Source organism: Malurus melanocephalus, unplaced genomic scaffold (genome assembly GCF_030028575.1).
Source record: "Malurus melanocephalus ecotype Western Australia unplaced genomic scaffold, MMel_1.1 scaffold_62, whole genome shotgun sequence".
NCBI classification, from domain to species: domain Eukaryota; kingdom Metazoa; phylum Chordata; class Aves; order Passeriformes; family Maluridae; genus Malurus; species Malurus melanocephalus.
Window position 1 is genome coordinate 1,001,481 of NW_026623294.1, and position 15,476 is coordinate 1,016,956.

At 36.7% G+C, this 15,476-nt stretch overlaps 1 protein-coding gene across 1 annotated transcript in view; it reads left to right on the forward strand.

Annotated features, from left to right (window-relative positions):
* The window catches only part of MATN2 (matrilin 2), a 68,571-nt gene that overhangs the window by 33,248 nt on the left and 19,847 nt on the right, over positions 1-15,476 (forward strand). Inside the window, exons 6-10 of the mRNA XM_057366250.1 lie at positions 3,868-3,990; positions 7,678-7,800; positions 11,890-12,012; positions 14,248-14,370; positions 15,243-15,365. Coding sequence (XP_057222233.1) covers positions 3,868-3,990; positions 7,678-7,800; positions 11,890-12,012; positions 14,248-14,370; positions 15,243-15,365 — 615 coding nt within the window. The remainder of the gene's footprint in view (positions 1-3,867; positions 3,991-7,677; positions 7,801-11,889; positions 12,013-14,247; positions 14,371-15,242; positions 15,366-15,476) is intronic.

The following is a 15,476-nucleotide window of genomic DNA, read 5'->3' on the forward strand; positions in this document are numbered from 1 at the left end:
AAGGATCAGAAGAAAGCTCTTGATGTACACATATACTAGAGATCACTGAGAACAACAACATTTTGCAAAAAGCCGTAACTTTATTAAGGTTACTCTCATCCCCTTTCAGAGAATGAAAAGAGAATTCAGTAGGAAATACACATTGTGACTCTTGTAAAGAGTCAAAGATTTCCATCTAAGATACCTAAGAATTCTAAAATTTTAACTACAGCAAAAGCAAATGACAAAGTGCCAAAAATTCGTTTCACRGGCATGTTTATCAAGATTTTTCTGATGGGCTAATTTAAAGATCAATGGTAATATTAATTGTTYTATTGATGCATGACAGCCAGTTACTTGAATGGCAGTAATTAAATAAAATCTCASAGCCAGAACTCACAATGTATCCATTCATGGTGTCCACTGAGCAACCAGCCATTCTGAATGTTTGCAATGAGCAGTTTATGAACAAATTTTTAGACTAAACAATATTTGAAACTRTCTGGCAGGGCACCATCACTTTGCCTTTTTTGAACTGTTTTTTATATAGACAGAGCCCTATCAGTTGAAGTTTGGTGGTAATGGGCCATCCTTTCTCCATCATGCTGCTGGACACTCAGTCTCTCCACCTTCTTGGTGTTGCTGTCCTCTCTTTCCTGGCASTAGTGCTAGGCTGTCTCCACATTGCTGCCGCTGCTGGGCTTGGGTCTTCTTTTCTTGGGAGTAGTTTTGCTGCTGGCACCTCTTTGTGGTCCTGCCACTGCCTGCTTTTTAGGTTCTTACGAATGTTCCATGAGTCTGCTCTATTCTTCCCCTATGTTCTTTTTAATCTTCCTTATGCCTTTACTCTGTCACCTTTTCTTCTACCTTCTCCTTAACTTACTTCATTCTCCCAAGCCTGAATAACTTACATAAACTTAATAGGGTTGAAACAACTATATAAGAGAAAGGTGACCCATGCAGCCCACGGTTTAAAAAGGCAATGTAAGCACCCGGAGTGCAGAACTGGTAACTGGCAATAAAAAATGGTTCTCATCACTTAGACTATCTAATGTCAAGTGAGAAAAACAAGGTGGAACAAACGTCGGAGGAGACAACTGAATTAAAGTTTGCTCCCTAAAAAGGACTCTAATTAATCATTTAGAAAAATTTCTWATCGAAATAGACATGAGAAAAAACAGTGAAATCATTAAGCGTTCACATTCCTGTATGGATCTCATGGCTCAGCATAGAATCATGAAAATAATGAAACTTCTGTTAATTAGAAAAATATTATTCTGCTTTGCCTTTGTACAAACCGTGTATATTTTCTGTATACCAACTAAAGGATTACAGCACTTCAGTATAAGAGACACAAATTTATACATTTTCTTAGTCTTTTTAGGAAGATTTAATTCCTTGGACAACTTATCTACTTTCTGACTGGAATGCTATTGACAAGTTTCCCTTCTAAACAAGTACCACCAAAATGAAACATGAAGCTAAAACTGAAATGAGTTTCTAGGTCAATTACTAGTGCCAGTCTGCAAGGCTAAGCCTGCCTGTAATTAGTGCAATTTATATATAAAAATTGTTGGGGAAAAAGGGAATGATACTTATCTCCAAAAGAGATAAAAAACTGTCAAGAGAATGTTCTGATTTCTTAACCGTGTTAACAGGAAGGCATAACTTAAATTTATGCACTTGTTGCTCTTACAAGCCAACAGACCTGCTTCTGAGAGGAGAGTTCAGAAGGCTGTTAATGCTGAAAAACAAGCCTGAAAAAATTAGTTATTGATTTTGTTGGGTTTTTTTTCCCCATTCTGTCTAAGGTACATTAGTAACTGCATCTCCATAATAAGGTACAGTTCTTAGCTCCAGAGACTGTCATCTGAAAGTGTTTAGGGTCATAGTTGCTCAGATGCTCATAATAAAGCATTCTKAGACCTGTTCAGTTGTCYCTAAAAMAACAAAGCTGGTGAAAGGGCTGGAAGAAATGATCTGTGAAAAGCAGCTGAGGACTCTGGTTCTGTCTAGTTTGGAGAAGAGACTRAGTGGGCAACCTCATCTCTCTCTACAGCTTATTGAGGGGGGAATGTGAAGAGTGAGGTCCATTCCRAGCTTTTCTCCCAGGGTTTGGATGTGTGGGAATTGTTCAGTGCTGTGCTGGGGGAGGTTTGGACTGGACATTAGGAAGCATTTCTTTACTGAGAGGGTGGGCAAACACTGGAACAGCCTTCCTAAAGGAGGTGGATGCTCCAAGCCTGTCAGTGTGTGAGAGGCATTTGGACAAAGCCAACTCTGAACTGGTGAAGTGGTTGGACTAAATGGTCATTGTCCATCTCTTCTCACTGTTATTATCATTAGTTGGGCAGTTGTAGGTATTTCAGTAAAATTAATTTCATTAAGGTATAAATGCAGAGAAGGGGGTGACTTTACAGAGACATCCATATGGGCTATTTCCCATTATGCTAATTAGAATATATTCTTTGGCCTACCTATTTCCTGATGTGTTGTTTAAACACTTGAAAATGTGCATAGGTTAGAATTAATTTAAGAGAACAGCTAATTTTATGGCACATTATAGCCTTGAAATATATATTCACTAAACAGGTTTTAATAGGAATCTATTCAGTGTGGAMACAGGAAGGTGCTTGCCAGGAAAATGGCATCACATGGTAGCCAGTAAGTAGTTTAATTTGAATTGATTCAACACAAATATTCTGAAGGGTTAAAAGAAACTCTTTCAAAGTACCTGAATACATTATCTGCTTTCCTGACTAGATGACCTTGACTAAATATATTAGCACACCTGAGTATGCATGATTTACATCGGTGGGGCAATTGAAGAAAGAATTGATTCAATTAAAACAAATTACTGCCTCTTAAAGAAATTTGTGAGGCTCAGCAGTATAAAGTAGTGAAAAAAAATTACTCAGTTGGCAAGGAGCAACCTGTCTGGGTATGAAGCTAAGCACATTACTGTCTTCTGCAGAAAGAATCAGGTATATTTTCCTAATGTAGGCTTGGCAGTTCTTTGGGGACAGAGCAGCAGCTTGGTGACTTAGCTKTCATTTCTTCTAAAACTTCCATTGTGAAGATACAGCTTAAACTGCAAAGAAATTTTAAAAATCCTTTTATTTCTTTGGCAACTTGAATGGGCTTGACAGAGTGAACTCTGAAGTATTACTTTATTACCCTTTGGCAATCTAATTTTAAAATATGGATTTGTGTAATAAATGACCAGACTTATGAAATAAGTGACTGGACTGCCTGTGATATTTTTTTCTTGCAAAAGGTATTATATACGCAAAATATCAGTGGTGAATATCAGCCTGAAGCTCGCAGACTTTGTAATTGTAGCTGCTTTGTACAGAATGAATCTGGAGCACATTGGAGAGAATGAATGTCCTGTGACAGTCCATGATGTAGAAGACATTGCCAAGATTCTCCTATATAATCAGGCTACAGAAGGAGCTCTTGAGAGTTAATACAGCTGGGAAGGAACTAAGGAAAAAAGAGCAATTCCAGGACTGGGACTTGAGAGACAGAAGACAGAAACTAAATCAAACAAACTTTGCTATGCCCTGGCCTACAGTGGGAACATCTGGACAGAGTTACTGACTGAGGCAAGGTTTCCATATCTAAGAAAACATGTTGAGAAGGCGTTTCACAATCTGAGAGCTGATAAATGTGCAAAGTTAAGAAATAATCCAGGACTGATTTAAAATCTGATTTACCAACTCATGTTGGAAGTGCACTACTTTTTGCAGAAAGACTTTTCAGGACAGAAATTACATCAGCTTTTCCTTTTTTTAGCTACTGYGTGTCACTAGTACCGTAATGTCTATGCATAAGAGTTCTTATTTTGTTTTTCTAATTGCACATGTTGGTCTTGTTCTTTTTCAGTTGTAGACTACTGTGCTTTGGATAACCACGGTTGCCAACACGAATGTGTTAACACTGAGGACTCCTATTACTGTAGATGCCACSCAGGGTTCATTTTAAACCCAGACAAAAGAACTTGCAGAAGTAAGTTGTGTTAAAGTTTAATGATGAACTGTTTGTACTTGTGTCTCCCAGCTGTCAGCAGTCATACTTCCACTGGTCCTGCGAATGCTTAGTAATGCATCAGGTATAGAAAATGTTGGAGTGCCCTGGAAGTCAAAGGTCTTGAAAGTAAAGTGAGTTGTTTTGAGGGGTGGGCCTAAGAGTAGGGGCCACTCCTATGAACAAGAATCTTTTAACATGAAACCCAGTGCCTTTTAAACAGTAAAAAGTCTAAGCTTTGTCTTATATTTCTCTTTGATTATTCAGGTTTTTCAGTTAGAATATAATCTCCCTAGCTGGGTAAACAAACAAGTCTGCACAAGACAATGTCTAATCTGCTCYGTTTGTAAGATGAGCTAAATTTATGAGTAGTTTCCTAATCAGGAGAAGCATTGCAGTCTATTTTTCGTGGATTTTTCTCCAGAGTGAGTTCTCTGATAGTGTGACAAAGTTCAGGCAATATCAGTATCTTCTACCAAGTTTCCATGTTACCACCAGCTTATAATAACTTCATGGCTTTGCTTGTTTGTTGTTTGCCAAATTTGATTGTTACCAAGCTAAAAGGATCAAAATTACAGGAGTTAGGAGTGGACATAAAGTGGAGAGGTACTGACAGACCAGGAAATACACTGAGGCTTCTTTTAATTGGGAGAGCAAGCTAAAACCTCCACAGTGTTTAATGTCATAACTCCCTTTCAGGAAATGTCAAGGSAAAACCTTAATGTACCTTCCTAGTTAGCTTTCTTCATAAATATGGGCTTTGATAAAGAAATGTTACTCTTGCAYGTGTAAGCAGGTAAGCTCCACTAGTTTAGGGTGATTCTAACTGCTGCTGCCAGTGGTGAATTTAGCCCATATCATTGAATAATATGTTCAAACATTATTTCTCAAAAAATGCACCAATATAGCAATGCATTTCTCTGCTGTCACAGCCTTAGAGGCATTTCAGTCTTTCTAATGGAGACTTGGTTAGCCTGTAGACTGTATCTATATTGTGTATTATACTTGGTATCTATTTCACCTAAATTTAACATTTAGGAAGCGAATGTGTAATACTGGCTGTACGTGTGTTCTTATGATCAAGGGAAAGAGACACACACTTCTCAAAGGCARTTGCTCCCCGTTCTGACCAAAGGTTATGGAAGTTTCTGTATTTTCCTTGAATATCCCAGGGGTTGGATGACTTGCCAGACTGGACACATAATTTTTAGATGGTCAGAGTTTCATTTCAGGGGAGATGAAATTTCTGCTTCCCCAAGGCCCAGAGTATGGTTTGTAATGGTTAACATTGTTTGTAGATKGTATTAACATTCCCATTTGTCAAGTATCTGTCAGCTAAGAGCTGGCTTCCACGTATACTTCCACATCCATATATATTTGAAATCTTACTTTAGTGAAAGTGCTTTCCACTGTCCAAGCACAAATTTTTGTTAATTTCTTTGATTTAAGAATGTGAATTTTAAGAAGTTTGAACCAAAATAAGTCCTTAAAATAAACATTTCCTATGCCTTGGCTGATTTTTAGTTTATGGCCTAACTGTGTGCATTATTTTAAGATGTTTAAATTGGTGATCCACAGAATGCTGACATCTGAGAGGGTGTTCTRGGAAAGTATTTCATGCTTGCCCTATCTCTGTCTACTGTGTGTTGCTTGAGMCTATACATTAGCAATAAATAAACACAAGCCAAAACTTACTAAGGCATTTTTCCTTACACTTGATACCTTCTGAGCCTTACTGGTAAATTAAAGCATGAATGAAAGAACTGTGTAGCTCTTAATGCTGTGAAAGTCAAGACAGCATGAGAGCTCTTCAGAGCAAAAGTGTTCCCTAATTTCCATATGTTATGAATCACTCTGCCTTTGAGTCCAGATAAACAATGTGAACAAACAAACTACAGATCAYTGGATTTAAAATGTTTGTGACTATAAAACTTGTAACATAAATTTCTACATATTTGGCTCAAGTACTGAGTCTCAGGGATGATGGCCAGCTAGTCAAGACTCAGCCCCGTGCCAGAGCAGCTCTCTGCATCAGCAGGCAGGCCTGAGGCGCCCACTCCCGAGATCTCGTGATTGTCTCAGCTTCTGCTTGTACTGGGGACTGCTGAGCCTCAAGTGTTCTTTACAAGAGGCACGTTTGAGTTCCGCATGGGCTCACATAATTTGTAGTGGTGCAAGGTTCTGTTAATATCCTTAATCTGGGCTGTGTTAATGAAGCCCTGTGAWGTGTGTTTTCAGTGTCCCAAACAGAATAGCCTCAAGGTTTCAACAAAGATACATGCTTTTCAACTTGTGTGGTCATCTTTAGAATCATTTAATGAGGAAAATTTGTCCTGCACACTTGAGTGAACAAGGATTTGAGCAGGTAAATGCATCCCAGCAGTGAGTAGGTCCAGAAGGCTCACAGCTCTATTTCTCTTGTGCACACACATGGCTTTATGGGTTCTGTCTCTTTAGTGCGCTCTTGAACAAACTACATTTTCTAATTTTCATTTTAGTAAACAGATAAAATATCTCCATGTTATATATATGTGTATGTGCACATGCTGTCAAAAAAACCTTTTTTGGTAAAAAAAAGTTAATGTTATTAATGTCAATGAATAGATGAACAAGTGTTCATATATTATACTACTTCCAAATTTTCTTAGAAAGTCACATTCCACTTTGTTTATTCTGAAAATATAGATGGTTTATTATCGCTAAGGGCTTTCATCATATATAGAGACTCGATTCCATTAACCTGCCAAAAATCTAAGGAGAGAACTGTCCATGCTTCAGGAAGCAAATCACCTCTGSGAATAAAAATTAATTAACTTTTGGGAATAATAAAACTCCCTCCATTTTCAGGTTGTATAATGAGCTGTTCAAAAGTGCTTGGATTTTTTTGAAGAGATATTTACTTAATTTGTGACTTGTTTATCTATTTTTAGCAGTGTTGAGGGGTTAAGAAAATTTTTTGCTAATATAAATTAAGTACAGTGACACAAAACTAAGTGATGGGCCGACATTGCAACTAAGTGAATGTCAGGTTCTTTGATTTCATGAATCATGATAAACACTTTGTGGGAAATACCTCAGTGCTCAGTGTACTATTGCTTTCCTTTCTAAAGGTGCTTTATCCACAAGAGGCAACTTTTTCTAGGCTGTTCATCTTCTATTCCATGGGCATTTTAAATGGAAGAACCATGAAGCAAGGACACAGAGCTGTTAAAAACATTCACACTCCTGATGACCTGGTTGTCCTGCTGTGATCTAACGAGCAACATTCAAAATCATCTTTGTGTGTTCATTACAGATCATGTCTTACATGCTCTGAGTGAAATGAAGAGGCAGTTTTGATGAGGCAGTCTATAAAGCTTAGCTGCAAAATGTTAAGAAATATTTAAGATTCTAACTTCTCTGCAGCAKGAACTAATTCTGTCCTTAGGTAATTCTTTGAAGTATATGTCAGGTGTACCTCATATAGCAGATATATACCTCAGTATAGCAGATATTTAGAAAAAAGGAAACCTTTTATTTTCATGATTTGAAGCAATATGGTAAAACACCAAAATGGTGCCTAAGAAAAAAATMAAGGCTAAGAAAAARAAAAYAAAATAACTCATTTTTACCAARTTTATTTCTGAGAAATTAYGTTGCTCACTGACACAAACATTTTTTTCCATTTAGGACCAGACTATTGTTCTCTTCAGGACCATGGTTGCGAACAGGAATGTGTTAATACCGATGATTCCTATTTTTGTCGTTGCCAAGAAGGGTTTAGACTTAATCCAGATAAGAAAACATGCAAAAGTGAGTAATTCTTTGGACATAATAAAGTTCATCTGCTTTTATTTCTTGAACCTGCAGTGAATTGTTTCCCTTCTGAAAGGATGGAAGTTTTCTCTGTAACTAATGTTGAAACAAACATTTCTTTGTAAACTTGGATTTTAACTGAATGAATCATGCTGGGACAATATACATTTTGCTGTTTTATAGRTTACTTTGTATATTAGACATTTTCTGAGGACTTTTATAGAAATTTGAGGATTAATACAGAACCAAAGTGACTTAAATAAGTTCCTTACATATTTTCTGAATATAGAAATGATATATATTTATAGAAATATAATATATATTATAGATAAATATATATAATATAGTTATATAAATATATATAATATATAGTATTATATATAAATATATACAATATATTTATATATTATAATATATACATATATATATATTTACGAATTCTATACAAATTTTCTGGCCTTGGTTTTTAGAGACAGAAGCAGCTTTTAAATAAAAAAAAAATCACCTCCTTTTTCTCAATTGTTTTTCCCAAAGACATATATATTTCATCAGCTTAGGAATGTATATAACAGGCAACACAGCTGTCAAAATTAACATAAAGTCACACGCGAAACCCCTCATTTTCCTAAAAAAATTGTAAAAACAGCATGAGCAGTTCCAGTGTTATAAGCCAATCACACATGCTATTTACTTTGAAAAGACTTCRTGTTACAGCTTTTCTTAAGTGGGGGCCTGGAATCCCAGCAGAATTTTAATGTAATATGTTAAAGTTTAGGGAGAATTATTCAACAAATGGGAGAAATATTCAACAAAATGAGGCAGCCTGATCTTGTGTCTCAGCTGTTTCGGGGGAGAAAACTGTACTGCTGATATTTTACGAATAATAAGCTTGTTTGGAGCAACCTATTTGTATTTATAGACACTCATAAACACTCTAGACACTGGTTTTGAAACTATTTTTGTTCAGTCTTAAGGATACTTTTTTGTCTGCACAGTGCTATTTTTGTAGCAATCCATGCTATTCTGCTTTTTATCATCTCTATGGTAGTTTAATACATTTAGGGTTTAATAGATTCGATAGTCTTGATGAGTAGAAGGACAGCATTGTGTGAAATATTTATTGCCAAGGATGTAATTGCAAATTTATTGCCAAGGATGTAATTGCAAATTAAAAGTAAATTGTAATTCCCATTTGGAGTATTTTTCTTTGGGGGGCTTTGGATTTGGCTGCAAATCTGGTGATGTTTCCAGATTAAGCTCCTATTCCAAATCTTGTTATAACAAGGGTTATGTTAGTTAAGCTTGTAAAGTAAAGCAGAGTGTTTGCATATATGCCCTTTTTAGAAAACAGGGACCACAGATGAGGAGTGACAAGCACCAGGCATTCCTCCCTCACACCACACATGATTTCTGATGACTATGGGAGGAGATCTGTGGGGTCAAAGGGAAGCCTTACATAGCTGAGTGTTTGCAGTCTGCTCTTAGATCCTCAGCGCACTGCCAACTTCAGTAGGTGTCCAAAGTGCAGAATCCAGTATTGTTTAAGAAAAGTGAGTTTTTCTAAGCCATTTTACCTCAGAAACCCTTATGGCTGGCTTCAATTTTTCACTGTTTTTCTCACCAYAGAAGTAAACTTCTGTGCTTTAAGTCAGCATGACTGTGAACATGAATGTGTTAACATGGAAGAGTCATTTGTGAGCAAATGTCATCCTGGATACACCCAACAGCACCATGGCAATACATGCAGCAATGAATGTGTCTCATTAACTTCAGTGACTAGTTTACTGCAAGGGCTAGGTGTGAACAGAGTGAGAAAACACTCTGGGGTCCTTTTTGAGATGCTTCTGAGTCATGCAAAACTTTGTTACTGCAAAATCCACCAGGAGCCAGGCCTAGTGAAGTAATGCAATAGTGAGATCCCTGATCCAATRGAGAACTAAAGCATAATTTTCTCCAAATAACTGGGAAAACGTATTCAGCCATTTCACACAAAGGCTCTAACACAAAGGCAGTGTTTGTTGCTGAACATCTGTAACATTGCTATGGGCTGTGTAACCTGCAGTACACCTGATACTGCTCTATGGTGATGTGTGGAGATGTCTCTTCTGCGTGTTTACACCTTCAGTGATCCATTTAATAAAATGTCTTCTTTTTATAAGAATACTGCTAAACAAAGGATCGGTGTTGCYCCAGAGAAACCCAACAGAATTGACCACTTGACATCTTCCAGTTTTCAGAAGACAGTTTTATTGCAGAGAACCATTTTGCATATCACCTAAAACACCAGCAGCATTTTTCCCTGATGTGCTTATGACATACTTTCCCAAAGGAATACTCAGTTACTGAAATTTTAAAAAGAGTTGATAAGAYAGRGAATAACTCTGTTTAAATTAACAGYGATAAATCCATATTTAGGGTAACTTGGATGTATTGCAACTTTTGAACAATTATAGTTTTAGACTATCTGAAGTTGAATATTAAAAGTTTATATATCCTAAGACATTCCTTTTTTTTTTTTAAATCAGTGAGCCCTCCCCAGTCTCTTCCCCTGCTTACATTTTTTTTTTTCACATGTGTAATAAAGCACATATGATCACCAAATTTACAGTTATAGTGATTTCTATATCCTGGTAGTTAGCATCTTCATGATTACTGTAATCTTTGAAAGAGTGTGTTACAAAATTCTGCATGAGAGACCCAAGTATTTAAATGTTAAAAATTCATGTTGGTGTGGGTGTTTGTATTGAAGAGATGGAGCCAAACAGATGCAATTTTTCACAAAGAATACGGGTATTTTCTTTTTTTTTCCCAAWTTTTTTGTRYGCTCTGAGAGGTTACACAAGCCTCTTCATGATGATGTGAACTTGGMAAAAGGAGAAAGTTCCAGCTGGAACTTGCTTTAGCTAGTAAAAACTGACACCTCARCTTCATTTGTTCAAGCCTACGTTGTCTTTCTATGTATGATGGCAAATCTGGACCAATTACTGCAAACTCGTTGCTTAGTTAAATAAACCAATAAACAGAAATATTTAGAATAAGTGATTTAACATTAAGTACAGATTTTTTTAAGATAAACAAATTGCTGCAGACATGTCTGTTCACATCTGTAAATCATTTGCAGATGCAGACATATGAGACTGTGTTTGTGTCTGAGGGAATTCCACTATTTTTGATCAATTTAAACTATAATGATTTGGGCCTATATAACGAATAATATCCATTAAAAAACCAGCAGTAAAATACTGTGGAAGGAAGCTCAAAGCTTTTTTCCTAAAATATCCTTTTTCTGTACTTGCAGAGTAAGCAAATTACTAAGTACATATGCAAGTGCACATATTTTACCCTGCAGTTTTGCTATCCACTATGAGAGAATATATTTTTTAAACGCAGTTCACACTGCTCTCCCTTCCCCCACCTTTCATCTTTCACGACTAGTTGCCCACAAGACTTAAAAGGCATGTTCCATTTTATCTTACTTGGAATAGGAATAAGAAAATCAAAGAAATGGAACATGTTAAGATACTCTCACACTCATAATTTCTATCTGTCCCCTACTGGGCTTTACCTGCTTGAACCCTTTGGCAGGTTAAACTTTTAAATTGGTGATTTCTCATCCAGGTGAAAAAATGATTTAATCTTTAGGAAACAATCTGAAAGCCATAATTTCTGTTTCAAAAATTACTAATACTCATATTTGCTGAGAAAATTTATTGGTGAACAAAAGAGAGAATCTTGCTTTTTAAAGAAGGAAAGCATGATTCTGTGGGTAAGACCAGACTGGGTTTCAGGRTGCTCCCTTCTCTCCGCTTTGTGTGTGTTAGTTCAATCACATTGTGATTTTTGGTAAATGAGTTCTGCATTTCACCAATTGTGTTATCTGCCAAGTGGGGTTGTTGTATTAATTTCACTTAGGTGTTGTTAATTGACTCAGATTACTCAAGTAGGTGGGGATATTTGCATAAGTAAGAAGCTGTACTGATCTTTTACCCTTGCTCTGCAAAGGCTTCATGTACTAATTACAAGTGTCATAGTTTATGTATCTAAGACACCAATGTGATTTCTTCAATCRTTAACACAAATCAATAGGAGTGGACCACTGTGCTGAAAGCAATCATGGCTGCGAGCAACTGTGCCTAAATACAGGTGACTCATATGTCTGTCAGTGCTCTGAAGGATTTGTCATCAATGAGGATCTAAAAACCTGCACACGTAAGTCTTGCAAGAACATCCTTCATTTCAGTCCCCTTGGGAAAGGTTTCTGTTTTCATGCAGGGAAGAGGACTTGCCTTCAATTTATTCTTGCAGTCTCTATTTCAGTAATACTTTAATAATAATTTGAAAGCAGAAACAGAAAAAGTATTTAGGGAAGAATACTTGTCAAGGTAACAGTTAGTCCTCACATATTCAGAAAAGTTCTGGGAGGCCTATTYATCCCCAGGTGTTGAGGAGAGTTTTTCAGTCATGTGATAAATGTGTCTGACAGGTCATCTGACAGCAGTGTCCCCCAGASAAACTGCACCACCCTACCTGGGGAGGTGGAGAACTGAGAGTCCCACACTAAGCTTTACATTTAGCATGGGAACCCTTAGTAAGTGAACAGAAGTTGTCCTGACAGCTCTGTGCTTTTTATAAATCTAATTGATACAATTTCACAAAGAATTGGATTGCTTCCTTCATTGGCAAAATAATGTATTGAAAGATCCTGAAAAAGAAGAATGGGAATGCATTTTATCTGTTGACTTTTCACAGACCTCTTTGGTGAGAGTGTTCTGTCCACTTTTTCCACAGATTTTGGAGGTACATTATTTTTCAAGCTTATAGAGTATTAGAGCAGCTCTTGAGTTCACCCTTTTTCTTGCTCTCAGACAGCACGGTTTTAAGAGAAGTCAAACTGCAAGTCCTCGGTCACAAAAATTGTCTAGAAAGAAGTGAGGCAAATCAGCAAAGGCAGTTTGACTTTATATTTATCCTTGTGTTTGCCTCCATATTAACCTTTAAGTCTGTCAKTTCATACTGACAGACTTTGCTTCTSTCTGCCACTGCAGCTCTCTAGAAAGGGGCAGACAGTAACACGAAAGTATAATCAGTGTACATGTAAMAATAGTAGGGTATACTAAAAACAATTTATTTGGATATTTTCMTGTAGTACCACTGAAAATTTAGAAACAGCCAAATGATGGAGTTTTATCAACTTGCAAATGGAAAATCCCTTTTCCTTTTTAGTAACAAGAGATGATTTTTTATTCCTGAGTTATTTTCCTCCAGGCAGTACTTGGAAAACTATCAGCAGCAGAGTTCAAGAAGCATTTGGACATCATTCTCAGGCACATGGTGTGAGTTTTGGGGCTGTCCTGTGGAAGGCCAGGAGTAGGACTTTGAATGGTCCTGTGAGTCCCTTCCAACTCAGGATATTCCATGRTTCTATGAAAATGGTGCTGTGTGCAATGAAACTGAGCTGTTTTCAATATCTCCTCTTCTCATAGCCCTCTCCTCATATATATTTAGGAAAGATTTGTCCTATTCCTGAGCTCTAGATGAGTTGTTGAAACSTCGTGAACATTTTTAGGCTACCATGAAGATCATTTTGGCACAAGGCAATTTCCTGAGTAAGCAGTTGAGCTGAAGGGATTAATACTGAACCTRTACCACTCCTAGTAAGAAAATACCTGGGATATTCTGGTATCATATACACTGGCTCAAGTATCTTGAGAAAGCCATGGGAACAAGTGAATGGTAACCAAATCTGTACTCTGACAACTAGTTACGAAGAAAGTAAGTGTGTGTAGCCAAGAAAGTAAGTGTGTGTAGCCAACAGACAGTAGCAAGTGCTGCTTGCAACGTCCCAGGAGCTCAATGTCTTTATATTACAGAACAGAAACACTTGGGAAATTTGAGATGAAAAGTGGACCGTATTTGACAGTACTTGTCATCTGCAATTCTTTGTAAAAGCTTAAGTAGGCCAAGCCAAATCCCACTGACATCTGAGAGGTTTTCTTCTTGCTGCCACAGGAACTGGGTCAGGTCCACAAGTGAGTTCTGGGGACTGCACCTTCACTTCAGGCCATTTAGAGACTATTTAAAGAATGTTCACAAGGTAGCCTTTACGTCTTTGCCAGTGTCTTATATAAAATCATTGCCAAAGTATTTTGTTTAGTTTTAATCCACTTATTAAGTAACTGAGACATGGATTCTGTTTAGCTATGTTAAGCACAGAAAAGTATGATTTCTCAATTCTACTTAAAGCAAACAATGAAAAATACATCACTAGGCTCTCTTATATTTTACCGAAATTAAATATATGTTATCAGATGAGAGGCTGAAATACTGTTTAAGCATTTCAATGTATTTATATTTACATGCTTATATAGAAGGCAAATACTAGAGATGAAAAATAATTGAGTCATTATTGGTTAAATTTTTAAATAATTTTGATTGCTCCTRCAGGAGTTGACCACTGTGTTCTAAATGATCATGGCTGTGAACATCTGTGTGTAAATGGYGACAGATCTTATACTTGTCAGTGTTTTGAAGGATACAGACTTCGTAACGATGGGAAAACATGTAAACGTAAGTTATTATTCAGCAACTCAGAGTCTAATATTATATACATAGAGGAAATCTGTAAGGTAGGATTGGGTTGCCTAAATGTTGCAGTCCAATGTAATATTAAATGTTCAAGGAGTACAAGAGGTCATATTTCCCCTTTGGTGTCATATTTGCCAGCAGTATTCTGATATCTTGTATATGCTAAGGCATCTAAAGTGGTACTGAATGCATACTTTTAGGCACCTGAATCACACCCTAAATGTATGTGCCCTTTAAAAAGTAGCCCTGAAATTGGACAGTTCTGGATCCAAAACTATCCAGGGCTGGGACAATTGTAATTTTCTTCTAAAATTTCAAGGCAAAAATATATAMTGTTTCTAAAGTCTTACCCAGCATGARGCTTGCAACATTATTAATGGAAAGTTCACTTTGCCCAGCATAGGATAAGGATGATTGCAAAAGAGATRTAATTGTATTACAAATTTGACTGCATTACACAATTGTGATGAGTGACAGATATCAACAAAAAAAACTAACAGCAAATTTTTCTCAACTTTTGTAGCACAAATTAGTAATTGATCAAAGAAGAATCATGGAGAAGTCTGAAAAACTCCAGGCATTCAGTATTTTAACTGCAATCCCCATTATATTCAACAACAATGTCTGCTGTTAAAAAACGTTTACAGAAAAAAAAATTAAAGGCATCCAGATATTACCATGATGACTGAAAAACCCCTTATCTGGTGTTTCATAACATCATCCTCTTTTGTCATTCTGTGCAAACAGAGACAAATTCTGCCTCTCTCAAAAAGTTAGGGCACATTAAAAGCAAGTCAACTTTGAACATACTGCCCTTAACTAACAAAATTTTTTATATATTAAATTCTTCCAAGGTAAAAATGTCTGCAAATCAGTCAACCATGGGTGTGAGCATATTTGTGTTAATGATGACAATTCCTACATCTGCAAGTGTCGTGAGGGATTCATACTGAGAGAAGATGGCAAGTCATGCAGAAGTGAGTGACTGGCATCTATTGAACACTTTTTCATGTACACCAGGCAAGGAAAGACAGGGTTATTTTTCACTTCTTGCTGGAAAAGAAGCAACACAATTCCTCTTGATAGCT